At 39.7% G+C, this 27,616-nt stretch overlaps 1 protein-coding gene across 1 annotated transcript in view; it reads right to left on the reverse strand.

Moving 5' to 3' along the window:
- LOC111654310 (copine-9-like) overlaps positions 1 to 27,616 on the reverse strand; it is a 91,803-nt gene that overhangs the window by 17,959 nt on the left and 46,228 nt on the right. The window contains exons 8-16 of the mRNA XM_087173690.1: positions 11,566 to 11,629; positions 10,079 to 10,182; positions 8,723 to 8,827; positions 5,148 to 5,189; positions 4,782 to 4,857; positions 3,270 to 3,323; positions 2,964 to 3,025; positions 2,387 to 2,433; positions 310 to 491 (exon numbers count right to left, since the gene is read on the reverse strand). Coding sequence (XP_087029816.1) covers positions 310 to 491; positions 2,387 to 2,433; positions 2,964 to 3,025; positions 3,270 to 3,323; positions 4,782 to 4,857; positions 5,148 to 5,189; positions 8,723 to 8,827; positions 10,079 to 10,182; positions 11,566 to 11,629 — 736 coding nt within the window. The remainder of the gene's footprint in view (positions 1 to 309; positions 492 to 2,386; positions 2,434 to 2,963; positions 3,026 to 3,269; positions 3,324 to 4,781; positions 4,858 to 5,147; positions 5,190 to 8,722; positions 8,828 to 10,078; positions 10,183 to 11,565; positions 11,630 to 27,616) is intronic.

Consider the following 27,616-nt stretch of genomic DNA (forward strand, 5'->3'; position numbering starts at 1 on the left):
CACCTAAGTACAGACTTGGCTTCACTTCAAGCTTAGCATCCAGCGGTTTCTGACTGGTTGCCCTCTTCCCTCAGGAAGATGCAGGGGGGACGGGTGGGACGTGCTGCTGGGGGAGTCCTGCTGGCAGACAGATGAGCCAACTTCTCAACTTGCGTGACCAGCTGTTGTCGCAGCGACAACTGCTGGTCCAAACCACACCCTGCTATGATTGAACCGTGCACGTGTGTCTTGTATGTGTGAGTTTGTATGTTTGTGTGTGTGTGTGTGTGTGTGTGTGTGTGTGTGGGTGTGTGTGTGGGTGTGTCTTACCAGTGGAAATGCATGGGAGATTTTGCCGTCAGGGGGCAGCTTAGCTCCGAAGCCATAGGCAGGAAAGAGCTTGTCACTGTCGTAGTCCTGGATAATCTCACCCACCGCTTTCAGGGCCATGGCATATGCATTCATCTGGTAGGGACTCATATAGTGGAGCGAGGTGGGCTGGGACGGGTTACCTTAGAAGAGACACACACACACAGACACGTATAAGACGGTGACGTGGCTGATAATATGTCTCCCTCTTTCCTTCTGTCTGGTTTACACCTGTGAAATAAAAGGAACACTGTAACGTCGGTGGAAATAGAAGATGACTGATGCCAAGAAAACACTGTGTGCTTTATCTCCTGAGTGTTTACATTTTAATTGCATAGAGATATGGATGCAATGAACTATGTGAAGAATTATGGCTGTAAAATCTGATCTGATCTGTTTCAGGAAAGAAAACATGATCCTTTTTTTTTTAAATTAAAGAATTGTGTAAATAGGATTATAACAGGATTATTTAGGGGAGTTATCAGTTTATGCAATCAAGTAAATGTCTTAGATTGAATTGATTATTAGCAGCTGCACACATGAAAACGTAGCCGGGTGATACTGTCCTTTCCTCTTGGCATAAGCTCATCTGGACTCGCTCCTCCATGATGAAACGAGTGCCCTGCTCTTTAAGGGGATGAAAAGGGAGGGGGATGATTTGATTAGCCACGATAGGCGCCTGCTCTCAACACACCTACTGGTAATGTATTCCCCCCCAATCCCATCTGGCTTCCAACCGCGCCACAGGTGTACCGCGTGCCTCTAGCCACGAAAAAAACCAAACGCATTCACCACGCCCTGTGCACCTTGCACGGCTGACTGCACTTCCGCCATGTGAAAATAAGAGCCTAAATGTAACAATCTATTCAAGACAGCGGTGTGCCAGCCCTCACACGTGCGAGAAAAGAAAGGGCATGTTACCTTGCAGAGGGGAAAAAGGGACAAGTGCCTTTCACATTGAAGCTTTATACACTTTCCTGTCTGTATTACCTGAAAACACAAAACTCAATTTGTGTCATTTTAATAGTTTCGGAGAGAAGAATACACGTAGCGATACATTTGCAGGGCACACTAACTAAACTGGAGTGAAGATGCATTACACATTGTACGGTAGTCACGTTGGAGGTCCTCCGTCTCCTGAGCAACAATAATCAGTCGGGCTTCTTAATGTATGACCCCAACTTTGGAAACAATATTGAGTAGAATTGTTTACCTCTGGCAACTAATCATTTCCCCTGCAAGAACCAATTATATTACGTGGTCAGCCAAGTACTTAGTTACTTACAACTAATTACCTTCAATAATCTTAAAAAAATAACAGCAGTTCAAAAATAATATTTGTGCATATGGGCTTTGTGTATTAGGACTTACCAATTTTAGAGCTTATTTTCACATGACATCAGTATAAATAATGTACTATCGTCTGCATACAGTAGCTGCTAGATTGTATCAAGTATCATAAATTTCGTGATCATACAAAAAAAAGAGAAAAACAATAAATCCCAGATTTAGCTAATAGCAACTTAAAAACTACAAGATTGGAAAAAATGACTAATTTCTTTGGTAAAAAATAAATTACTTATTTATATTGTTGTCAAGAGTTAATTGAGACTAAACAGGAAGGTAGAGCTAGCAGGCGATCAGCTTAGTTTTTTACTATTAAGCAGGTTGTATCTTGTTCGTTTGATTTGTACACTGATGCAACAAGGTGTAAATTTCATGGCAATCCATCAAGTAGTTGTCAACGATGTAGGCACACCAACAAAAAAACATCAAACCGTCAAACTTCTCCTTTACTGTTGGTTATGTAAGACAACTGATTCATCACTGTCAGTTCATTCGGGTGCTCTGCAAGCTGCGAGGTCCTTGTGTCACGTTTGAAGTGGTTTTGAAAAGGTTGGGGAGATCACATCTGTACTATAGGTGTTTTGATGCTATGGCTGGAGGGCAGTGAAGAGTTACAGCCTTATACACACATGCACACCACAGTAAAGAAAATACTTGCAAGTGAACATCTTGTATCAAGTCAGTGACTTACCATTGGATGCTGTGAAATCTATAGCCACTGTGAAGTTCAGCTGGGTTCTGTTGCAAATGAAGTGGGAATCAAAGAGGAAAACAACAAAGAGCGTCACACACTTCAGTATACTTCATACACACTGTGTCTCTATAACACTCATGTACACCAGCACAACGCACTGCTATACAATCGGTCTACTGGTTCACTGGCTAATTAATATGCTGGGACAATATTCCATTCTTCACCATCTTGAACGTCTAATTAGGTAAAACAAATGGAACCAGTAATTAAAAGTGAACTGCATAAATGAGGTAAATTTACACGCGAGATTTACCAATTCAAACTCCGCCAAAACTTTCAGAGCCCATATGAATTCAACGTGATGCTTACAAAGGAACTATTGGGAAATTCAATCTTGTATCTTCAACTTCAAATACACACACACACACACACACACACACCTACACCACACACACACACACACACACACACACACACACACACACACACCAAACTCAATCACAAAGACACAAACAACCAAAATGGTTGCCATTGACACTCACTGTGAGAGGAGGCTAATTATTATTCCACTCACCCTCCTCGGATGAAATCCACAAAGGTATACTCGGACTCCACTTTGAAGGACAGGAGAGTTACCTGACAAACACACAAACACACACACACACGCACAGGGAGGGTTGGGAGAGGGACCGGGGCCAGGTAGACAGGAAGGCAAAATGACAAACAGGTGGCCAGGCAGTACAAGATCCAGTAAGAGAGAGGCAGATGTAAGAGGTGATGATACCTATATATATATTTATATATATATATACCTATATATATGTATAAATGCCAAAACAGAGGAAATGACAGGCAGATATGGGAGAGGAGGTGTACTCACAGTCCCAGAATTGATGTATTTCTTCTTCTTGCCTTTCTTCTTGGGATTTAAAACCTGCCAGAATGATGAAAAAGTTAGTTAATGATGAAGAGGGTACTTGTAAAACCACTTCACAGCCCGGAATGATGGTTAATAATGAACATGAATAATTCAGCAGATCCCTGATAATAGTGACAGCCCGTGAATTGAGACTGATATTATGTTTAACTGTGTGTATATAGAGAGAGCAGAGAAGATAAAAATGGAGATTGGGAAGTGAGGAGATTAAACCATCCATCCATCCATTTGTCATTACAAATGTGATTAGTAAACAGAACAGATGTTTTTACTGCAATGGTGCTATTAATTTGCTTACTTGGAGCAAAGGTATCATTAAGCTGTGTGTATTCATGGAGTTAACAGTTCATGAGTAAAATAACTAATGGGGCTGATATATGTGTTTTATTATGTTTTCAACACAACAAATAATAAGTTCTTGCTGCTAAATTATTAATTTATTTTATAAGCAACAGTAGTATCTGCAGCAGCTTTAAAGCCGTTGCTTAGCCCCATCTGTGATTATAGCACACCTTACTTCACATGATTCAGACAATGGGTGCTGGGTACAGCACCACCTGTTGCAGTCCTTAAATCACTAGACTGGCTTCCTGTGTGTCAATGAATAGATTTAAAAATACTACTATCTATGAAAGATTAAATTATCTTGGGCCCAAACATATTCCCGATATACTTGGAACTGTCAGCTCAGTTAAATCGGGGCTCAAAACTAAATCTCCTACCTGATTTTATGCAATCTTGATTTGACTTATTCAAATATTTTTGTTTTTATATAATCAAATTAATTTTTATTGTTTTTAAATGCCATTTTAATGTCACTTCAGTGTTTAATTTTTAATGTATTTCCATGCCTCTGTGAAGCACTTTGAATTGCCTTGTACCTGAATGATGCTATATAAATAAACTGGCCTTGCCTTGAGTTTTGACAGTTGGGTTTTTCCGTCACCATATCTGGACCCATGAAAGTCACACAGCTAACGCTAACTTGACCCCCGACACGACACAAGTGTGTGGCAGCTGCTGAACAGAAATGAACGTCTAGCAGGAATTAGTGCTAACGTTGACCAGCTAGTTTGAAGCTAGTTAGCCTAGCTGTGTAGCTTTCTTCTTCAGTGTGGAATACAGACTTAACAGCACACAGGTTGTCAGCGTTTGATGAGTCATGCACAGCCGCAGGAAAATGTTTTCTGTTAGAGCTGTTTGTGAAACCATCCATTCAGCTGAGAGTTGCATAATTTTGGTGTCGGGAAAGAATTAAAGCTTTTTTACTTTGAGAGCACCCATGTTTATCAGCTATTATATCTATTTCAATCCTTCCATTTCGAAAAGGTTGTATAAGCTCTTACGAGGGTTGTAGAGCCAAACAGCAGGAGTCAAAATATCAAAATCACCTAAATTGGAGTTACAAGGTGATGAAAGCGGTAAGAAACAAACCACCCCCATGCCGTGTCTCACCTCGTAGACATTGAATTGGTTCTGCCCCCGAGACAGCTCTCTGTAGCTGGTGGTGAACTCACCAATGAAGTCATGGCTGCAGACAAACAACACCCACACAGAACGAGGAGCATGAGCACAGATTTTTATTCTAATCGGAGATAAATTGTCATGTCTCTATCCACGTCTCTTTCTCCCTCTTTCCCTGCCTGTCAATCTTCCATTCGATCTGCCCGATCACTCTCCCTTTGAAGCACACTTTGTCAAAACTCTTCAAATCCTCACCCACAAGAATGTACACAAGCCATTTAATTTCCTCCTAACACCAGGGAGACATCTTTGCGGATCATGAGGCTAGAGTGAGTGGTTATCCATAGATGCATTTACCTGCCATCTCGATCCCAATCATAGACGTCTACCTTCACAGTCCTGAAATAGACAGAGAACATCTTATTTCTGAACATCTGCTCTTCACCAGATCATCTGCTGTCAATAAAATGAGAAATTGAAGTTCAATTTAATTAAAGAAAAACCCTTTTTCTCGCCATCACATCGGGAACAGAGCAATTACACATTTTCTGATTCAACACTGAAGAACATTATTAGTGCGGTGGGTACAGGTCGTTATGTGAACTCTGAATTACAGGGCCTACCTATCTCTTCTACGCTCCGACTAGTTTCCAGCCTGAAAATGTCAATTTCACATCAAGTAGAGAAAGGTGAATAAGTGCCAGTGGCATGAATGTATAACACCAGCCATATGTGAAGAGCCAGGTACACTGCATGTTGGGCTCTGTTATATGAATTAAACTTTATTTGGTATTAGCATATAGTGAGGGAGTGGCAGTCAGGCTGTTACACAAAACTCCTAGTGTAAGGACCAACAAAGTTTGCCCTTGTTTCATTTCTGTGAGACACAAGTGAATGGCTTTGTAATCCAAATAAAATACTTAATGCAAATGAGGGTGCATTTGCATAAAAGGCTCTGCAGTGTTTTGCCAAACAACTGAAAGTGTAACCTTTACCTGCTGCGGATACATGTCTGTGAAGAAGAAGATAATTACTGGAGTTTCTGGGATTGATTTTTAGTTTGTCCCTTACCTCCAAGATTCCAGATACAAGCAAAAATGAAGTGCTGCTTGGCACAAAGTCACATAAATTGCAGGAGAAAGTCACAGACTAATTTACACAATGTTTCCTAATGAGAAACCTACTCACTCTGCAAGCGACCAGAGAGAAGTGACAGAGGCAATGTCATATGATGTCAATCCCATTTTCAATCCCAGTGGGTCTTAACTGTTGAGGGTGTGCTTGGCCAGAAAGTGAAGTGAATTTTGGACTTTCATTATTCACATGATCTTGGCAGCTGGGCAGTTTGTACATTTTGTGTTTATTTGTCACCATCAGCCAATGTACTGACTGCCCACATGTGATCAACTCTGAACTCTGACTCCACATGTATGCAATAAACGATTCACCCGACACCCACCCAAATGAATTTTTTTGCATGTGCGATTTAGAGACCCACAAGTGATCACACATTACCCTTATTTCTCAGGGGACGCATGATAAGATGGTAACATGTGAGGCAGGCTGGTTTTAAATAAACAAACTTATTTCCACAACAGCCCGAACACAGACTGACATTTAAATCCTGAATGTCACTGCTACTTCCCGAGCACAAACTATTTAAAAGTTCATAATAACATTTGGCAACTGCCCAATAATAATAATAATAATAATAATAATAAATCATGACAAGTTCAGCAGCTAATTTGTGCCTGACGAAAAATGAAGCTCAAAATATGTTCACATTGTAGAGTGTAATTTATATTTTCCTCAAACATATATTATTTCACCCACCTGCATCCCATCTGCTGTTCATCATAATGTTCATTTTTATGACCCGACCCGCCCAATCTGCAGATTAATCGCAGTGCCCACGGATAGAGCTGCGATCCACTGGTCCACACATTAACTGTAAGCCAGTTAGTGACACATTCACTGGCTCTCAGTGTGTTTGTGTTCAGCTCTGACTCGGGAAGATCTCAGAACTCACTAGGAAAGTCTCTCATTTTTCCTTGTTTGTGCACTTAATCATAAAACTTTAGGGTAAGCGCAGATTCTTCAAATTTTTTACTCACTTGATCACGTCTTTGTCTCAGTTTACTTCATTTATCTGCACTTACTTGCATCTTTCCTTTCTTTGTTTGTTGTCTCTCAAGTTCATCTCATTTCCTGTCTGAACACACCTTAATAATAATTCTTCCACTATTACTACTACTACTAATAATAATAATAATAATAAACAACTAGGGCTGCACGGTGGTGCAGTGGTTAGCGCTGTTGCCTCACAGCAAGAAGGTTCCGGGTTCAAGTCCTGGCTCGGCCGTGGGATCTTTCTGTGTGGAGTTTGCATGTTGCAAGTGTGGGTTCTCTCCGGGTACTCCGGCTTCCCCCCACAGTCCAAAGACATGCAAAATGGGGACTAGGCTAATTGGATACTCTAAATTGACCATAGGTGTGGCTGTGAGTGTGAATGGTTGTCTGTCTCTATGTGTTTGCCCTGCGATGGACTGGCGACCTGTCCAGGGCGTACCCCGCCTCTCGCCCGAAAAGATGCTGGGATAGGCTCCAGCCCCCCCGCGACCCTACTAGAGGATAAGCGGTAGAAAATGAATGAATGAATGAATAAACAACTAATAACGCTAGTGAGCTTTAGTTCTTTCCTTGTTGCTTCCTATGACAATGTTTCCTCTCAACAGTGCTTTAAAGTGCCTCTATCTTAAAGAACTGCTGACAATATTCAACATTTTTCTTGTAGACAAATCCCATGACAAGACCAAAAGCAACAATGGATGAATACTAACAAGTACTGTCTGTGTCTCCAAAGCCTTTATATGCAGTTGCTTATTCCTCTGTGCCTTAGATCTCCATTGTTGTCCAAAGGCTGTTGTACAAATACCCAGTACTACTTACAAGTGCACCAAACGAGCATCTGTAGGTAGAAACTGGTCCCCAACAAACACACCAGTTAGTTACTCTTTGAGTAACATTAGTTAAATTAGAAACCTCCAGTGGCAGAAGTTTCATACTGTGTGTTTAATTCGTACAAAAACTGAATTGTAAATAAGACAAGTTGTTTTTTGTGGTGGACTGTATCTTTGTCAGGCGCAATGATGACCTTGGACAGAGCCCGGCGACCTGTTTCCTTCTGCTTCCAGTCGTTTTGCTAAGCTAGGCTAAACCTCTCTTGGCTGAAGCTTCACATTTAACATTCATAAGAGTGGTATTGATCTTCTCATGTGACTCTCTTTGAGAAGGTAAATAAGCCTTGTTCCTGAAATGTGTAAATTGAAATCTAATCCTATGATATAAGATATGCAACTCTTGGGAAAAGATAAGCAAAAAGATTCAGAGGGATGATAGTTGACAAAAACCTATACAAGATCACAAGGATAAGTAGGAGGATAATAGTTGCGGTTACTGCAAGCATGGTAATGTATGCACATCTGTAAACAGTGTGTACCTTGACAACATGTGGCTATCACAGCCTCTTCGCACAGTCCAGCCTGACGTTGAATATATAAAACAGTGCTGTGTGAAAAACTGAGTCAGTCTCAATAACACCAGTGCTGGTCCCTGGGACATCATGACCGACTGCTGGCATTATTCTGACCGCCCCAGCAACAGGTGATGTCATTCGTAAAAGAGCCTGCCTGGGCCTTATTGGTTCTTAAGTGTTCCCCTACTTCATCTAATCAGAGAGAAGCTGTTCCAGGGCAGAGGAGTTTCTGCCGCTTATGTAAACAGCGATGAAAATCAGGTGGCCTATCAACATCCGCGCAACGTTTCACCTACGGGTTTTTTCAGTGTCAAGGAAGAAATTAGATCCCTCAGGATGACATTTCATTCACTATCCATTTGAATGCATAATAGAGTGGTGCAAAATGTTTTCTGACCTGTCGTAGTCTCCGTTGCAGAGAGCTCTGACAGGGATGGTGAAAGGCTGCCACACCGGGTTCAGCGTGTTCTTGATCACCTCTGTCTTATGGCAGATGGTGAACCTGCCGGCAAAATAACAGTTTTAAGGCCACAAAAGAGAGAGAGAGAGAGAGAGAGAGAGAGAGAGAGAGCACACTCATATTGCTCAGATTGTACCTATGAAGATAATCCCTCACCCACTATATCCAGCTTTCTCTGCAACTCAAAATGCTGTGTGTTTTTATATGTGCTTAAGTATATCTGGGGGACATGACAGAATTGCAGATGGGAGTTTCATTGCTACAAACATCTCCCCAAGGCAGAGCAGTGGAAGAATATAATAATCTTAAAAGATTGAGATAAGCCTCAAATGTCACTTGATTCACAAAAAAGAAAAAGAAAAAAAAAAAGTCAAATTATACAGGAAAACAATTGAGATGAGAACCAGATGTGACAACTTATATTACTTGGGTGGATATATGTAGTTTTCACCTTCAAAGTTCTCATTACACACTTTTCTAAACCTTTCTTCTTCCAGTGCAGTGGTTATACACCGTTCTTGATTTTCAGAGGTGTCTCATTTTACTTTCATAGGAACTGCCACCACATCTGCTGCAGCTGAGAGGATGCACTGAGGGTTCAGTGCTCTCATCAGCATTACCTTACAGTGACTGTTGCAGCAACATGGTCAGTAACGCTTGTAATTTGTTTCCTATTTTGCTTTCCCCACTGGTAGTCGAGGCTGATAAGATCCAATCAGGGAGTGACCGTGGGGGTCCACGTCATCGTTTTCAAAGGTCTGAGTTTCTGCCCATCCAGACTAAAACACAACCCTGGAGTCAGTTTATAAACTAAAATGGGGCAAGCAGCGTTTCTAAAAGTCTTAGAGGCTCAAAAACTATGTAGTAGTGTGGACGCTAGGTGTAAATGTAGCAAACGTGATGCGTTTTAAAACTAAAAGGTAGTAGTTTGGATGTAGCCTTAATTGAGTCTGAATGAACACTGTGTTACTGTTTATGAATATGGAAGTAGAACAGGTGGTTTTAACAGTAAGACATTGCATTTCATCACATTGCATGATTATCTTTAAACATGAGGTTGTGTAAACAATAGAAGAAGGTCAAGACGGTTCCAAGCGTCTATGAAAGAAAAGGAAACAAAAAGCTCTTTTGGCTATTTTGCACTTTTGAGATGTGCCCTCACGTCACGCGTCAATATCAGATAATGAGGTAAAAATAATATCAGATGTGTTCTGATCTGTTCACAGCACATTCTCTGTTCATATGCAAGACAAAGTTGAATATCTGAGCCCCATCACGAACGCTCAAACTCACGTTCCATCCTCGTTGCTGCGGTAGAAAACCAGGAAGGGGTCAGACTTGCCAAAAAAGTCTTTCTTATCCAACTTGTTGGCACACAACTGCATAGTAGCAATATCCTGAGGGAAAGACAAGCAGTTTTAGTTGGTGAATATCAATGCAATCATTCTGATGCAATTTAATTTCTAAGTCAGCAACTTTTTTGGGGTATTTTTAGGAACTAATTTCTTGGTGACAAAAGTGCGAGGTTTTTTTGAGGGAAATTCGGCTGCAAGAATTACAAGACAAGACTCCCTGTGAATACAAAGTAATTGGCTGTGTAAAAACTGAATGAATAATGGTGATGCAAATGTGGATAAGGATCCCAAACAGCGGCAGTGAGAACGGCTTAATAACAAGTGCACACATACATTACAGTGATTGCAATCCTGTGTTTCATTTAAATTACACACTTTATTAGTGGGAGATGATTTTTATTATGGGATGTCTGTAATGTAGTCAGAGAGGCAGTGGGAATGGCTTCATACATATGTATGGATGGTTATAGCAGTTAATGAGGAGCTGTGTTACTCCTGCTGCGATAGATAGATAGATAGATAGATAGATAGATAGATAGATAGATAGATAGATAGATAGATAGATAGATAGATAGATAGATAGATAGATAGATAATGAGGCCTTTCAGTTATTGCCTCAAGTGGGAAGGCATCATGGGAAGCTAAGCTTGTCATTGACAGATAGGGGTTGTCAACCAGCAAAAAACACATACCATACACTCATACACTCACACACACACACACACTTATCAAAATTTCTGAAGAACATTTGGATCTTGTCAGGAGCAAAACCTCCCAGAGCAACGATGGTAAACACAACCAAGATAAGCCTGTTAACATAATGGTCTTTGGAGCAGCCACACACACACACATATAAACACACACACACCTACACACACAAACGCACACACAGACGAAATTCTGTTAGTATCTGGCTGCCTAGTTGGTATTAATGTATCATTATGCCAGGGGAATGGAAAATTGGAAGAGAAAAATCATTCACTTCATAGCAGGAAACCATCTTGACAGTTCATTTTGAACACATTTATACATCTGTGGAGAGGTGTGGGTAACACAGCATCAGAGTTTATCAGCGATGAACACTGAAGAAAATAAAACTTGAGGTTGGGGGGTCCAGATGAAGCGATTTACAGGTTAAACTCTTGCACGTCTGTAACATTTCATTATCTACTTTTGATAGATTGGCCCGTCACTAAATATTTCCTGTGTATCTGTGTATATGCATGTTTGTGTGTAGGTGTGTTTGTGTGTAGGTGTGATTGTGTGTCGGGGAGGAGAAGATTGCAAGGTGTTACAACAATAGAATCAGGGCGAATAAAAAATGCAGACAATATGATAATACTTCAGCAACACCGTGTGTGCATGTTTGTTTGTTTTTTTTTTGTCTGTGTGTGTGTGTGTGTGTGTGTGTGTACGTGTACTGACCCTGCAGTTACTGAGCTCCTCTGCAGTAAAGATAATGACTCCACACTTCTTCCCTGGAATCCCACTGAGAGCGTAAGAGAGGAGAGAGAGAGAGACACAGAGAAAGACTGAGACAGAGGGTAATTGTAGCTTGACATGAATTATACAATTGCCGAGCAGATGTCGTCCATGGCTATGAGCTGTTATTGTGATAGGTGACAGCACAGCACGGCGATTGGCATATTTAAAAGAAAAAGTAACGCACTCACTTCCTAACGTGCATGTCACTTACTGAAAATCTGTTTTCCATCTTTTTAAATATTCTATCAAAAAAAAAAAAAAAGAAATCTCCTCCATCTGAATCAGGCACTGAAATCCCAGGGCTTTTAAGCCCCTTTAGAACACACTGTGGCTCATGAAGTGTTTTGAAAGTTGTTTCAATGTACGCTTTTTAAACTGCTAGAGTTTTAATAGCTGTTAAACATCTCGTCTCTACAATAATGGACTGTAAAGCAAATTAGCTGATAGACAAGGAGTAATTTCTCAGTGTGATGCTGGTAGCAATTGGAGGCTGAGTGGAGGGTCAAGATCAGTCTCTGTCTAAGATTTGCTAACATTAGCTAATGTTTGCTATGATTTCCCCTTTAAGGACAGGGGTCTTGTGGGTAACCTGTGAGTGTGACGTAGTCATCAAGGTGTTATGGGAAGTAGATTTCACTCATGTGTTTATGAGTGAGAAGATACCGCATGCTGTTACTGTTATGGAAAAACTACATGCTAGAGTGTGTAGATATAAGCGGCATAAAAGCGTTGAAAGGCCAGGAGCTGTGTTTGCTGCAATCAAGGAAATGAAGGTATTCCAAACGCTACTTAAATGCCTCATCATTCCTCACCAGAGCGGGCCAGACTGAAAGCTAATTACCAGCTAAGTTACGAGCCAGGCTAAACAACCTGAGTGATCCAAACTACAGCTCAGAGTCTAGGAGGTACCAGTTGTGTTTACAAGAGGTTATAATACTGCTTAGGCTACAGTGAGTCACTGTCGGAAAAGTTAGGAAACGGGCAAATTATGGCTGGTTAGCATGATAACTTCAGTAGAAGAAAAGACGTGATAGAGACAAGAGTTAACATTGACGTTGCTTTCCACCTCTGGAGACAGCTGTTGGAGAGTAAAGGAATGAATTGGAAAGACTGGAAAGTAAACAGTTGTCAAATGCTAACATTGGCTATGTATCAAAGCAAAACTTACAAATAGCACCCTTACCCTTTGATAAAAAAAAAAGGTTATTAATTCGATTGCAATTGTTTCTCAGTGAAATGCATTGTGTGGGTCGTTCAAGTCAAACATGTTAAATACATTTTCTTTGATAATGGCTAACTGGAAGTTTTCTTCTTCCCCGTATTTCTTGGTATATTTTTTTATAGTTTTTTGGCTCATTACAGCCACCTGCTGTTGATTTGTGGAATAGGTCTTGTTCACAGAGGACATTTTGACAGAAAAAAATATATAATATATATAATAGACACATACATTTTCAGAAAATTGGCAAAAGAAAATGGTTTCTATCCATCACTGGTGTGTGAACATTATCCTTTTCCATTTTAGCCGAGCGTGGATCAGTGAATTTCCAGAATTTCCATTTATTTATTTATTATTTTTTATGTGCAAATTGAAAATGCGCATAAAAATAGGTGGATTTAAATGCACTTACTGTCACACTGTCATGGATGACTGAGGGTCTTGCTGCTATGACAAGTCAAAATGTCTGCTGCGAAAAGAACTATTGCATTAAACCTTTGTGTGATTGTGTCTGTGATGACTACAAGCCTGTGTATGTGTGTGTGTGTGTGTGTGTGTGTGTGTGCTGTCATGCACAAGATACAAACACAACGGGACCAGCTCATAAAACGTCCACAGTGTTACTAGGGTTACACTAGTTTTATTTCTGTTCTAGATTTAATGAAAAGGCTTGTTTTAATCAATACTAAGTGGCTTTACTGAGTAAAATACACTCCAGAAATATTGGTGGTCTAATAAAGGAATGTGTTAAAGTTAAGAACAATTCAAATGTAAAAGTTGGTCAGAATTTTTAGAACTGCTCTAATATTAATAGACCATATCAGCTTTAGTTAATAGTTTTGAATATATATTTTTAAGCATAAAATAAAATGAAAGAAGAATGACTCAAGAACAAAAATGTACAGAGGTGTACACATGTATGCATCCCTTCCATTAACCCTCAGCCTTTTCTTCTGTTTTCAAGGTTAAAGCCTGTTGAAGGTTGGTTTTTATCTTTCTCTTTTGTTTCTCAGCGGTGAAAGAACCATCACAGAAGAAGGACATATGGAAAAAAAAAAAACAGCGCGGATGTCTATAGAAGAGACTCAAAGGGAAAGGGAAAAGAGGACCAGATTGGGTGTGACAGAACTAAGATGAGGGGTAACTTTGTGACTGTCAGGGACAAAGGGGCTGAGCCTGCCTGCTGCTTCATTAGACTTTACTGAATCACAAGATGTGGATAGAAGGGATGAAGAAGGAGGAGAGAGAAGAGGAGGAAATGGGAAAGAAAGGGAGGACCCATGAAACCTCTGACTCAACATATGCCTGGGTCCTTGGCCCAAGTCTGGCCCATATACTTCCACATCTGGGCAGGGTCTACCTGTTGTCTTTCCGTATTGATTGAAAGCCTCAAGATTTTCTGTGTGTGCGCCAGAATTGGTCCAGATGTGGAAGTAGCATCTTACAATCACACTGTATGTGAGCCAGATTCAGCCCGTGGAACCAGGCGTATACCGGGCCAGAAGAAAACAATTATGTGGCCCAAGTATGGGCCGGATTTATTTTGCGGCAACGCGACAGCGGGCAACAAGAACAAAACATGTTTGCTAAACTTTTGATATGTCACAATAATATGCAATATCTATTAGTTGGGTTTCAATAAGATGGACTGGAATGAAAATAGAAATTTACTCCATGAGAAAACAAATGTGTAACCATTATGTAGAACCTAGACTGGCCTGAGCTGAGCTGCTGTGCTCAGAGTTGCATCAGGTCTTAGACATCGACTGTAATTGTTGCCACAGTGAGGAGAGAACAAACATCACAACAAGTGTGTCTGACACTTGTTGTGATGTGGTGCTTTCATGTGCTCTGACATCTGAGATCTAAGCAGTCTGAGACAAGATGAGAGACCAGTGATCTAAGAGTGGTGATTGTGACTGATAATTACAAAGAGAAAGACTCACAGCTTCACCCATCTTCATATTTCTTTTACAAAAAAAAATTAATTTTCAACAGCCTTCTATTATTTCACACGTTTGCACAGTTTATATGCAGGGGTGGACTGGGAATGAAAATCGGAACTTCTGACTGCTCCAACAAAACCCACCTGGACACAGACCAGCACCCACACAGTCCATGTCTCTGTTGACAAGAATTCAGTAGTAAACAGAGATTTGACTTTGTAAATTTACAATCTAATTTGTGGAGACACATGAAATATAAAATCCCTCTATAATGATAATAATTGTTATAATATTTTCATTCAATTGTGAATGATTCATGGTTATTTACTCTGGGTCAGGTCAGATTCCATGGTGATTTTATAACTGTAGTTTCAAACTGGACAGTGCAGCAGTAAATACAGGAGCAACAGCTGTGCATGATTAACTAAATTGTTTTTTCGATTCCTTCACTGAGGCTGTCTCCAAGGTAACACAAACAAAATACGTTAAAGTCTGTTAGCGTATTAGGATTTCTGATAAAAGCTGGGCAGAAAAAGTTGCATATGTTTTTTGTAAGTTTAATTTGTGTAAAAATGTAAAATGAGTTCAAATGACATTAAAAGATACTTCCATACATATACTATAGCAAGTGGCAGCTTTGCCTGTATACAGCTGTATGCAGAGGTCTGTTGATTTTTAACATAAAACCCCTGCAGCAAACAGACATGCAGAAATAAGAATTTCTTCAAATATTAATGCACTGATACTTTTTATTTCATCAACTTCACTCATTTGCATGAGCAAAAGTTTGGGTACCCAGCTAAACCCTCGGGCCTTAGGCCTTAATTAACTTGTTAGGCCTTAATTGAATCGTTAGAACTTGCGAGGCAGGTGAAGATGAATTGTCAGCTCACGAATTCTCTGACTCTTCAAACCTTGTGGTAACACTCAACAACCACGGACTCCTCTAAGCAACTGACTGGGGACCTAAAATGAAACTAATTGACGCTTACCAACCAGGGGAGGCTATAAAAAGACATCAAAGCGCTTCAAGCTTGAAAGCTTCCACTGTCCAAAATATCATTAAGGAATGGCAGTTAAAGGGAATTGTGGAAGAAAAGATCTGTAAGACCAAGGAAACTACCTCTATGTGACTGCAAAGCAGCTGCAGGAAGGTAGAGCTGAGCTTCCACTGTGTCGATGCACAAACAGCGTTTACATGGAAGAGTCATCAGAGGGAAACTTCACCTACAAGCTCATCGCAAAAGTCAACATCTGCACAACAACATGTGAATAAGCCAGAGACGTTTTGGAAACAAACACTCGAGTGAAGGTGAAGTTCAAATTGGCGTTGTTTGTTTTGGCCACAATCAGCAAAGGTGGAAAAAAAAGGAGCAGCATTTGATGAAAAGAATAAGTCGTCAACTGTTAAACATGAGGGAGGAAATATTCTATTTGGGGGTTGTGTGGCAGCCAGCGGCACAGGAGACATCACACAGCAACCCTGTCTCTCAGAAATTACATTTTTATAAAACTAAACTGCAACAGCAAATAGGTTTAATTGTGAGCAGATTATGTTTTCTATTAACATAATGAGGAAATGTGGTTTATTTACATATTTGGCAAGTTGCAAATTAGTTGATACTGAATGTATCAGAAAAATGTTTACAGACAGCGTTATTTGTTTTCCACAGAAAATAACTGACAAGTAAAATATCCACATGTAGTGACAGCTGATGTCACTGGCATGCGGACCACAGTCTATCAGGACCCGAACCTATAACCTATAAATTATAGAAAATGATTAATTTTTGACGTGGCATTTCTATTTTAGCCGGCGCAGCTTTTACATCCTTTTCACCACTGGTTTAGCGGCCCAGGAAGATCACAGACTAATACATACATGTGTTGCAAACCATTAAAGCTGTTCAATTGTTATGATGCGTTGAGGCTGTTTATTATAAGCAAACAAAACCCACCGTGAACCACTTCAAGAAACACAAGCTGATGCTGTTGGAGCGGTTCCCACAGTCCCCTGACGTGAACATCACTGAAAATCTGTGTGGAGATCTTAAACCTTCTGTGTGTGCAAAAATATCTCAGAACTCGTGGCGATCTACAGAGAAAAGCGGAGGAAATGTATTTTTCCACCTCCTTGAAATTAAACTGAATAGTGAATTCCCCATTTTTCTTCATTTGGTTCATTACCCAGTTGTAATATTAAGGTAATTGTTAAATAGATGCTCATTCATTTAAAAGACACAGTGTAATTTATTTATGTAAGTCTTCCTTAAAAACTATGTTTTGATATCTTAATTCCCTCGTCTCTTCTCTTTTCCCCTGTAATTACATGTTTATCTCAGTGTCAGTACATTTTTATTGATATAAAGTCTGTAGTAATTAAACACACTATATCCAGAGTATTACCTAATTCTCTTATGACCTGCCTCAACAGTCGAGCAACCAATTCTGTAGTTTCATGAGGACAGTCGCTAGGATACAGTTTATTTCCACAGATAGACTAAAAGCAGTAACGTCTTTTTTTGTTTTCCTCTCAGTAAAGTACTTACTTGTCATGAGCTGGTAGTTTATGTCACTGAACTCTTTTGCTTTCTATCAGCATTGGTTTCATTCAGTGGGTCCAGTGTCTGAAGTTAAAGCTTTGAAAAACTACAAGCATTTGTACTTTTGCAGAATATACTGAGAGACATCCATTGTTTCCACACTCGACAGCTCCAGTGACAGCGACAGCACACTGTGTGGCTCGGTCACAATGTGTTTGGACCTTGATATCGAGACTCCTTATTTTATTTTTTTTACATTCTCCTTCTTCTTAAACACACACATACACACAAATGCACACACCATCCACACATCTTTGTGAAACATAAATATTTGTTATGAGTCTACGCCTGCAGCTTACATTATGTCATAATAAAAATAGGGCAGAGGATGCCATCCTAATTTTCATTTGTAATTCAGTTCAGCTCTATTTGAATAATGTTTTGGGTGTGAAAGTAAGAATGAAAAAAACTCCTCAGCTTTTGCAGTTTTCATCACAAGTAATTATTCTTTTTTATAGCCGCCGTTTATGTGCTTTTCTGGGAAGTGATTTTTTGTTATAGTTTTCATCTGCCGCCTTGTGCAGCAGCAACGCCTAAATTCAGCTGTTTGGAAACAGGAGGCCTGAGGCAAAGCCAGGAGGCAAAGCTGCCGTCCACTGATCCTGAATATTTCAGCCGTGTCCCAGTTCAGTGTCACGATGAAGCAGAATGAAGAAGAGCAGCCCCATCAAAGCGCCAGTGAGTGACACAGATTTATTTAGCTTTGATATTAAAGAACAAGGAGAACAAGGAGCAAGACGACTGACAGAAGATGAGAGGAAAGAAAAAACAAAGTGACCATGTAAGGAAAATTGATTTCAGCACACAGAGGAAAGAAGCGGGGGGGGGGGGGGGGGGGGGGTGATGAAAATAAAATAAAATCCAATGAGAGAACATGTTCGTCACCCTCGCCTCGTCTCTCATACATCCACAGCCTTCCGTGACGTAGTCTCAAAGCCGATGGATTCTCTCACTCACGCTGCCCTCCAGCTGTAGCAGGCAGCTACAGGGAGAGAATTATTCATGAATTTATCTATACAGTGTGTCCAACCGCACACCCGCAAGCGAGCCCACTGGAAATAAGAGCTGCCTGGACTCTGTGGAGTATCTGTCCGAGCCTCGGCTGCTCAATGACTACAGAATATTAATGACGTGCTGTTCCTCTGCTTTATATTACAAGTATTTAGCCTGTTGTTGCAGAGCTCTGTCTGTCAGCAGCAGTTTACCTTTACCTTCCACAGTACCTCCACAAAATACCATTAAAGTGAGGCAGCTGTGAGCTATTGCATGAGCTGCCATGTGCTATTAATGAAGTGACATGAAGTACAGTCTCGTGAGAGAAGACTGGTTAACCTTGAGGTCATAGCTGTCATTTGAAAAGGTCAGAGTGCCATGCATGGGTGTATGGGCCTGTTTTTTTTCCCTGTGTTGTGTGGATTATCAAACATGGATGGCTCAGTTTGCATTTTTCATTCTGACCAAAGAATACAGGATGTGATTTCACTGATCAGTCCGCGGTCACAGATTATTCTCTCATCGTGTTTGATGCAGGTGTCTTCCTCCTCAGTCTGCTGTGAAACACTGGATAGTCTTGTATTGTCCGCCTCATCACAACTGTACTTTAAACCGCAATTAAGCTATTGCTGCTGTTGTGTGATATGTACAGTTTAAATATATATATATAATATGAAATGCGCAAATTGTCACATTTGTCAAAGTAAAAAATAACAAACTTAGAACAAATCTCCTCTGCGTAGTCATCATTAGTGATCAGGTGAAAGTGAAAACCAAAATGAACCACGGCACATGAGATGACTTCACTGTGACTTATATTTAGAGTGAACAATGTATTTTGCCTGTTCGCTCAGTAAACCTTGTTTGAATAGTACTTTTCTTAACAAACAGTAACGTGGGGTCCAAACGTCTGAATAGGAAAGTGGTGTCAGACTTCTGTGTATTAGGGGTGAAGCGGTAGTAATCTAGCTTTAACCATGCATGTTACATGCGTAACGTTTTGTATTCTGATGGTCAGTCTACCGACATGTTCACAGAAACAGTCATACAGCTACTCGTATCCTCATATTACCATATTGGCAAAGTGCTACCTTGCTGTGCCTGCTACCTCTGTCCGGAGCGAGAGGTTTTCTTCAACTGCAGGAGACACTGTTAGTGCCAGTACATCTGGTTCACCTGGCAGAGCGTGTACCATAGAGGTTAAGTCCTGACTGCAGCGGCCAGGGACTGAATCCAACCTGTGGCCATTTGCTGCAACTCATCCCCCGACTCTCCTGTCTCAGAATAAAGGCTAAATAAAGATCTGCCCTTTCTGTGGACAATGTGGAGACATTAATGTTAAAAAACATGAGAATAGAGTGAATGCATTGATCATTTTTCTACATGCTACAAGCAAGAGAGAGCACAAGAAATGTGTACCTTTTATGTGCAACACGTTATCCAATTTGTAATTATGGCCAGTTTGCCACCGCGTTACAAGTTTACAATTACACACATTAATTCGGCAAATGTTGCTATCGCAGGTTAGCTTACTGCCAGCACTGCTATGGAGCAATTCCCGGTAATGCTAGTGCGGGCTAATGGTTGTGGCTGGGTTGTCTTTTGCTGGCTGTCGCGTACACAGGGTAACTTTATTCAGTTGTACGTTTAGTGGCTGCTTTCACTGGGCGCCGTAACACCTTGCAGAGAACTGAGAACCAAAGTGAGAGAGAGTTGTGGCTGAAGGCGCCCAGGGGAGCGTTTGTTTTGGTCCGAGTGCTGGTGGTCTTGAGTGACATCTAGTGGCCGGACGGACGGCTTACAGAACCTTTGAGAAGGACTTTCTTTCTCCTCCGACTTTCTCTATGATTTCTTATTTTAAAAGCCAGTAAGCTATAGTGGAACGCTGTGCAGCTACTGACCAGTATTTATTCTGATCTTATCTAAGCTTATCTGATCTTCACTATAAAATAAGGATTTTTTTCAGCTGTGGAACGACAGCTGGTTTACAGGTTGTATTTACAAGCTGCGATTAAATAACTACATACTCATTCCATTATCTGACAACAGAAGGCGAGAACAGCTATACAGTGAATTCAGCTGCATTACAACACAGAAGATGTGATCACAGAGAGTGCTGATATAGTCAAAGTTACAAAGAGCTTTACAGAGAAGAGAGAAAAAAAAGGAAACAAAAAAGCAAATGCAAATAAAAGAAACAATGAAATCATAAAAAACTAACAAGATCAGAAATGTGATTAAATTTTAAAGTTAGGAGGAAAGGAGAATATGAAATTGCCAGGATGAAAAGCTAAAATCACAAATATATTTTTAAAATTCTTATAAAAGATTATTTTAATAAAGGATCTGAGATAAGTTAAACCAGAAGCCTATCTGCTCTCAGCAGGCAGAACTTTAATGGTCCGGTCTCTCTTTGGAATAACAGTAGAGCCCCATCCACACCAGGTTAGTGAAGCACAGTAACATAAGGAGGCAGGAAATCAATTATTCTGTGTATATTGGAGCGAGGCCATTTTATGCTTCAAAATTAATCATAAGAATTTTTAATCAATTATGTGAAGTGGTTAGCACAGGGGTAACATGCTTATGTTTCTTGGTGTTATAATTCGGGTGCAGGGAGCACTGACTGATAACAGGGGGGCGGTTTTTTGCAGTAAATCTAGTGCAGCTCTTTGCAAATCAACTGGAGGCAAGACTGACGTGAATTTACACATTTTGTTGAGTTGGAAAGAAGCCTGATTGGACGAAAGATCAGCTTCAAAGATCGTGAAAAGATTACAAGCAGCCCGCTACTCTGATTGATCATGATGTTTGAGGAAGTTTTGACACCACGTATTTAAAAGTCAGGCAGGGGAGTCAATCAGCTGGGCTGTATTACTGGATTGAAGAGGAACATACACGTGACTGTATGTAAATCTGCTTAACAGTGAAAGGGAGCATTGTGGATTTGTAAAACACGACTGACAGAAATAATGGTTATGGTAATGAATGCCTGGTCCAACGCCTATATATGCATAAATGACATATAATGTCTTTTAATAGCCTTTTCTAGCATTTACAGAGAGGATTAAAAAACTATGATCCACATGTCACAGTTTTTCCAGAAAGCTTTGCAGTATTTCATATTTCCTATTTTTAGGAATATTATCACTATCGCATTTTATTACATGCTGCATCAGTCTTATGATTTATGTCTTATGAGATTACGTTGCTCAGATGCGTGGAACGATACTTACTAAAGAAACCGCAGCAAAGCATCAACCAGGATGCTTGGCTCAATTTGAAGCTCTTTTTGTTCTCCTTTTAATCAGACTGATAAACACAGTCTTCCTGTGTTTATCCCTTAACTTCATTTTATTCAGTCAGTGCATCTTTCTACCACATCTTTAAAGACCTGTGGCAGAGATGAAGGTAACAGAACCACCTGCCCTCTGATAGGACTCTGCTTTGTGATTGAATTGTCATTATCCAATCAAAGTGAAGTGTAAAAACACAAGGTCTAGGCAGAGTTTTCTGTTTTATATCTGTACATACATGTTCACAAAAGCACCTCTTTTTTCAGTGTCTTTATGTAACCTCACCACTTATAAAATATGTTCAGTTTTCATTCACAGTCCCTTTTTTTTCTTTTTCTTACACATGCACAACCTTCTGCTGCAGATTATTTGATAGTTTTACAAAAAGTTGATTCACAAACTTTTGACCCTAATTTAAGTTCAGATGCTTGGTCTGTTTGTTGCCCTCTTTTTCCATGGCCCATCTTTCATAAATTATAAACTCCCTGTCAGAGACTGTGAACATAACATCTTCATCATCGTGTTATTTTTAAATGTGCTGCAATTCCCCAACACTCAACACAACTTACTTATTAAGTATAAAATGTCTCCTGTCACCTGGGCTAACACCAAATATCCATTATTATAGATTAACACCTAACCTGGTTGAACTATTCAATATAGCCTTACAACTATTACTACTATTGCTAACACTAATAATAATAATAATTACACCCAAAAAGCGATCTGATCTCTGTCCAACACACGAGTTACAGCCAGGTGTCCATAGAGCCTGCCAGTGTGCCTCTAAGAAAACCTCTCACCAGTCACTGCGCATTGATTCGGCTCTTCTGTGTTACGTGTCTGGGCATGACCAAACGTATGAACTGGAACAAGCTGTGACAGAAAAGCCAAGGGAAGGAAACATCACCTTATGTGACATCCCTGTGTTACCTCCTGCATGTCACACTGGATATCTGCTGAGACGCACGTCATAACTTTATCTGCAGAGCACCCAGAAGACCATAACCCTAGTCGTAACAAAGAAAAAAAAACGCATCCCAATTTATCAGCCTTAACATTTATTTTTTTCTGGCCTATGACATTTTAAAAAGCAGGGGTCATACTAATTTGAGGACTAGACATTTAGGTATTAGGTAACAACAGATATTCTTTTTTTAGTGGAGACAGTAGTGGTGTAACAAGAGAGAGACTGGGGCTAGCTCCAAATGGGCTAGACCATAAGCTCCTAAGAGGCAGGGCTTGAAATTAGTAGGGGACAGTGAAATGATGCTGTGAACTATTTGGACAACATTAAACATTGCTAGCCAAGCACATCAATTAAGCTGTTAGCAGTTAGCCAACCGCCCTGCTCATCCGGTGAAACAAAAATACATTTTCCAAATCCTAATTCTGTGTCCATGTGCTACTTTATTTTGAGCGGTTACATGTCAAAGCAAGTGTGATCTGGGCTGATGTCATCACTCTATAAAACTGCACTTGAGCATTAGCTAGTGTGTAGCTAGGAGGGTGGCATGAGCTGTGCGTTTGCTTTTAATCTGGTAAACCTATGCAAACAAAGAATGTGGTTAAGATCTAATTACTACCAAGATCCTCCTCTTCCTTTTGCAACAACACAGATGAGGGAGGCGTGTGCGTGTGCGTGTGCTTGTGTGTGTGTGTGCGTGCGTGTGTGTGTGTGTGTATGTGTGGAGGCTAATTGCTCCTCTGCAGCTCACTAGCTCCAAATTTCTCTTTCGCAAAGCCATGCCACTTTTGCAACATCCAATCACATCTAACAGATTCTATTTAAATCCTTAAACAAAATAACTAAACTACCGTCCTCATATTCCATTTCACTCAGAGATACACACATTACATCACATTACTGTAGATAAAGACGCCAACTGTTACTTTAATAATCATCCTGGGAAGAACCCGCCTACTTCCTGCTACCAGCTTGTCCCATTCGAAGGCGGCCACATCCACCCAATCAGAGCTGGCTATGGTCTGCAGAAATACACACTTTGGTGTTTCACATGCTCCTACAGAAAATGTTTCATTATGGGGTGTTGCTAGGCAAGTTTTTAAAAGTTGTTGTACTTGTGCTGTACTTGTAGTTGTTGTAGCATATCTGTCATCCCTCCTCCGAGTTAGTCAGCACAAAAACTGGTTAATTAGCCAAGTGTAACTTGACAGTTCATGTAACATAATTTGGAGGAAAATTAATTCCTGAAGGGGAACTTAATCATTTGTCAAGCTGCTAAGAATTACCAGTGTCACAGATGGTGAGCACTTCAGATAGATGCTCTGAAAAATGCTAACTTCATGATAAAATTATTCTTATCACTTCGATGAGTTTCACAGGAGCATGTGAGAATGAGACTGGTACTCAAGCTGCACAAAAAAGTGTAATGTATGTTCTGCTTAGCCCAACAGGACTACTCTGAAAGTCATTTGCATTTTCACAAAGTCAAAAAGTGGTGTTGGAGAGGTGCGAGGGGTTTTCTTATTTTGGGGCCAAACATAAGATATGTTAAAGTACATATTGATCAGGTCGAGGGGGTGTGTGAATTAGTGCATAACTGTTGCCATTCATTGAGGATTAACAGTATAGGTTCTCTATGGCAGTGGCTCTCAATCAAGGACCCCTAAAGTGACACAAATTAGACTACGGACCCCCATCTGATAAGATTTCTGCTTTTAGATATTTTATTATAGAAAGTGTTTGAAACCCATGACCAAAATACTCGTACATTCTGTCATTGTATTACTTGTGGATGGAAGTATAGTGAAAACAAATTATTTCCCTTATTCCCCAGGATCCCCCTCAAGGTCCCAGAGGACATCTAGAACTATGACTAATGAAATTTCAAATGTAAAAAGAAAATAAAGAAAAAATTAAAAAAGTAGTTCTTTAATTCAAAATAACTGTCATGATTTTAGCATACTATTACTGTTTCTACCATTACTTTTGATATTTATTTGTGTTTTGATTTTACTTATGATTTACGTGTAGAAACAGAACAACAACGATAACGATTTGATATTAGTACACTCATACTTGGACAAAGAATAACATTAAGTCACTGATAGAGTGGTTCATAATGTCTATCATGTGAAAACATAAAAAATTATTAATTATAAATCTGAACAAAAAAGCTGAATGAATGAGATTTACAACAACTGTCTCATCACTCAGTGATGTTCTTATCCAAAAACTGTATATTCCTACTGTAAATCATTTGTTGTCTCAACAAGTGGTGTTTCTCACAGATTCGAGGTGTTGTCTGTATCTGTGACTGTAACAGAACAACATTGTCACATTATTTGCCAAGGCGCTCAAAGCTGGCAAGCATGAAATTAGCTCAAAGCTAATTTCTGCTTGCTCGGAGCCAACATATCTTTGTTTCACACGATAAAGTAACAACTAAATCTTGCCAGTTGGAGGATGCACTGTCGTAAATCTGTGGTGATTCATCTGCTGTGAAGCAGTTTTTTTTTTTCCTTGGGATAGTGGAACTGATGAAAACAAAGAATTCCAAATACTATAGATTTTCTTTACACATTTAAACAGTCGGGATCTCTGGTTCAGGGTACTCACTGAGGCTAAACTCAAAAGGTTGCAGTGGAAGTTCAGTCATTTGACGGAGGCAAATATAACTATACTTTTTCATCATATGTGCAGCAGAGATGAGATTAAATGTCATATATATATATATATATATATTTTTTTTTTTTTCGACGTTGTAACATTTCCTACACAGTCTTGTCTTTGTGTGTGTCATAGCAAACCAAGCCAGATAAGACCTGAACCACCACACCAGATGGCAGGTGACAGTTCTGTAGGACACAGACCACAGGGGACAGACAGTGATGACACTGATGTGTATGTGTTTGTGTGTATTTGTGTGTGTGTGTGTGTGTGTGTGTGTGTGTGTGTGGTACAAAAGAGAGAAAGAGAAAAGAGAGATTGAGCAAGAGTTTAATTGATTATCATTGAGTTTATCAGATTGGAATTTTATCTAGAAAATCTCACTATTCTGGAAGGAACATCTGGTGGTCACCCAGAATACATAACCGTAGTTACATAAATAAACAGTCAAATGTATGAGACTGGGGTTTACATCTGTGGTTAGGGTTTAGGCAACAACAGCATTTTGGTTAAATATAAGAAAACATGTTGCGCCTGAAGTCACTGTAACTTTTTCTGTATTAAACCAGACCATGATCTTACCCTGACCTTAAAGCAACAATTTGTAAAATATGTGAGGAGACGGGCCGACCGGGCTGGGGCTAGCTGGTAAGCATGCTAACTTCAGTAGAAGAAAACAGAAAAGAAGTGATAGAAATAGAAGCAAAACGAGGGCTGGAGACAGCCTGCGGCGAGTATGTTCAGCATCGACGTATTTGCGACTTGCCAAATACGTAAATTATTAATAATAATACAATACTTCCTCATTGTGTTAATAGAAAAGCAATTAAGTTTCCTACAAAACATACTTACTTGTATATGAATGTCATTTCTAGGAAAGCTGCTTCAATAACTGCCAAGATGAGGTTGTTCTTTTTAAACTGCTAATGTAATGTTACTTTAGAACGCCTCAGACAGTGGAGAATTACAATTAATCAATCAACCAATCAACCAATCAATCAATCAATCAATTTTCATGTAAAGCACTTTGCGCTACATTCTTGTATGAAATGTGCTATATAAATAAAGTTTTTTATCATTGTTATTAGTATCAATCCACAAATCAATCAATCACACAGAGTTAGGGACCAGATCAAAGACATTGCTAGATATTAATTATATACAAAAGTTGAGTAAAAAAACATGGTTTAAAAAGATTATAAATCAATATTCTACAAAGACCAACGTACCAGTGTTTCCACAGCTGGGATTAGTTTTGTGCAGCACTAAATCTTATGTTTGATAAGCCCAGGATTATTTCTTTTTCAGAGGCTTTAAGTCGGCAAATAAATCTATACATGAGATTTCTTAAAACAGTTCGTAAAGTATTGACTCCTGCAGCCAAACCTTTAAATTGCACTACACGTACACGTATTTCTCTTAGGTAATATCCTCATGACATTAAGCTACTTGAAGTGTAAGCTTTTCATCTTGCTTTTCACCACTGCCAAACCAAATGGGGTTGAGACACTATAGCCCCATTTACTTGCATGGTCTGGTGGGCACACCAGCAAAACAGCATTCTCACAGTGTATTTGGGGACCTCTCTTTGACTCGATTTAACACCATCAAAGGCTTTGGAAACATCAAAAAACACATTAGAACTGATGAGTTTTTGCCTCTATATTTGTTTAGAATTTCCTTTAAGGTATATATACACAAGTCAGTGCCACATTTAGCTTTAAAACCAAACTGGATATCTGTGGAGTCAATGAACTCATTAAATCTATCTTTCTCTGTCTTTTGACAGAATACTGGCTAAAGCTATGGGTCTGTAATTATCTAGGCTGCCTACTTTACCAGCTTTGTCCTTATTGACTGGCACTAATGGAACAGACAGCACTGGGTCTAGTAACAAGCCAGGAATCATAAAGTCAGTAAAACAAATAGCAAGGAGAGGCGCTACCCTGATACTGGCATATGTAAGATGTTCAATAGAAATATGATCTGAACCACTTGCTTTGGTATCAGACGACTTGTTTGTAGCATATATAGCATATCCTGAGACAAGCACCATTGAATCATTACTCTCAATACCTTATACAAATAACTTTGGACACCATTGAACAAGGTCCTATAATGCTGTCACCATAACTACGTAACTACATGGCAGAGATATTTTATAGTTGTTAAGAAATCTCACTTCTCTCCAAAAATCAATTGCATTATTACTTTGCAGCTTCTTAGCCATTGAACCAGCTCCCATGGCTTTACAGATGAAGCCTATATCTTACATACTTATGTCCCGTCTCGCTTTAGTG

This window comes from Seriola lalandi, unplaced genomic scaffold, assembly GCF_002814215.2.
Source record: "Seriola lalandi dorsalis isolate HSWRI2012SDOR001 ecotype SW California unplaced genomic scaffold, Sedor1 jcf7180002054269, whole genome shotgun sequence".
NCBI classification, from domain to species: Eukaryota; Metazoa; Chordata; class Actinopteri; order Carangiformes; family Carangidae; genus Seriola; species Seriola lalandi.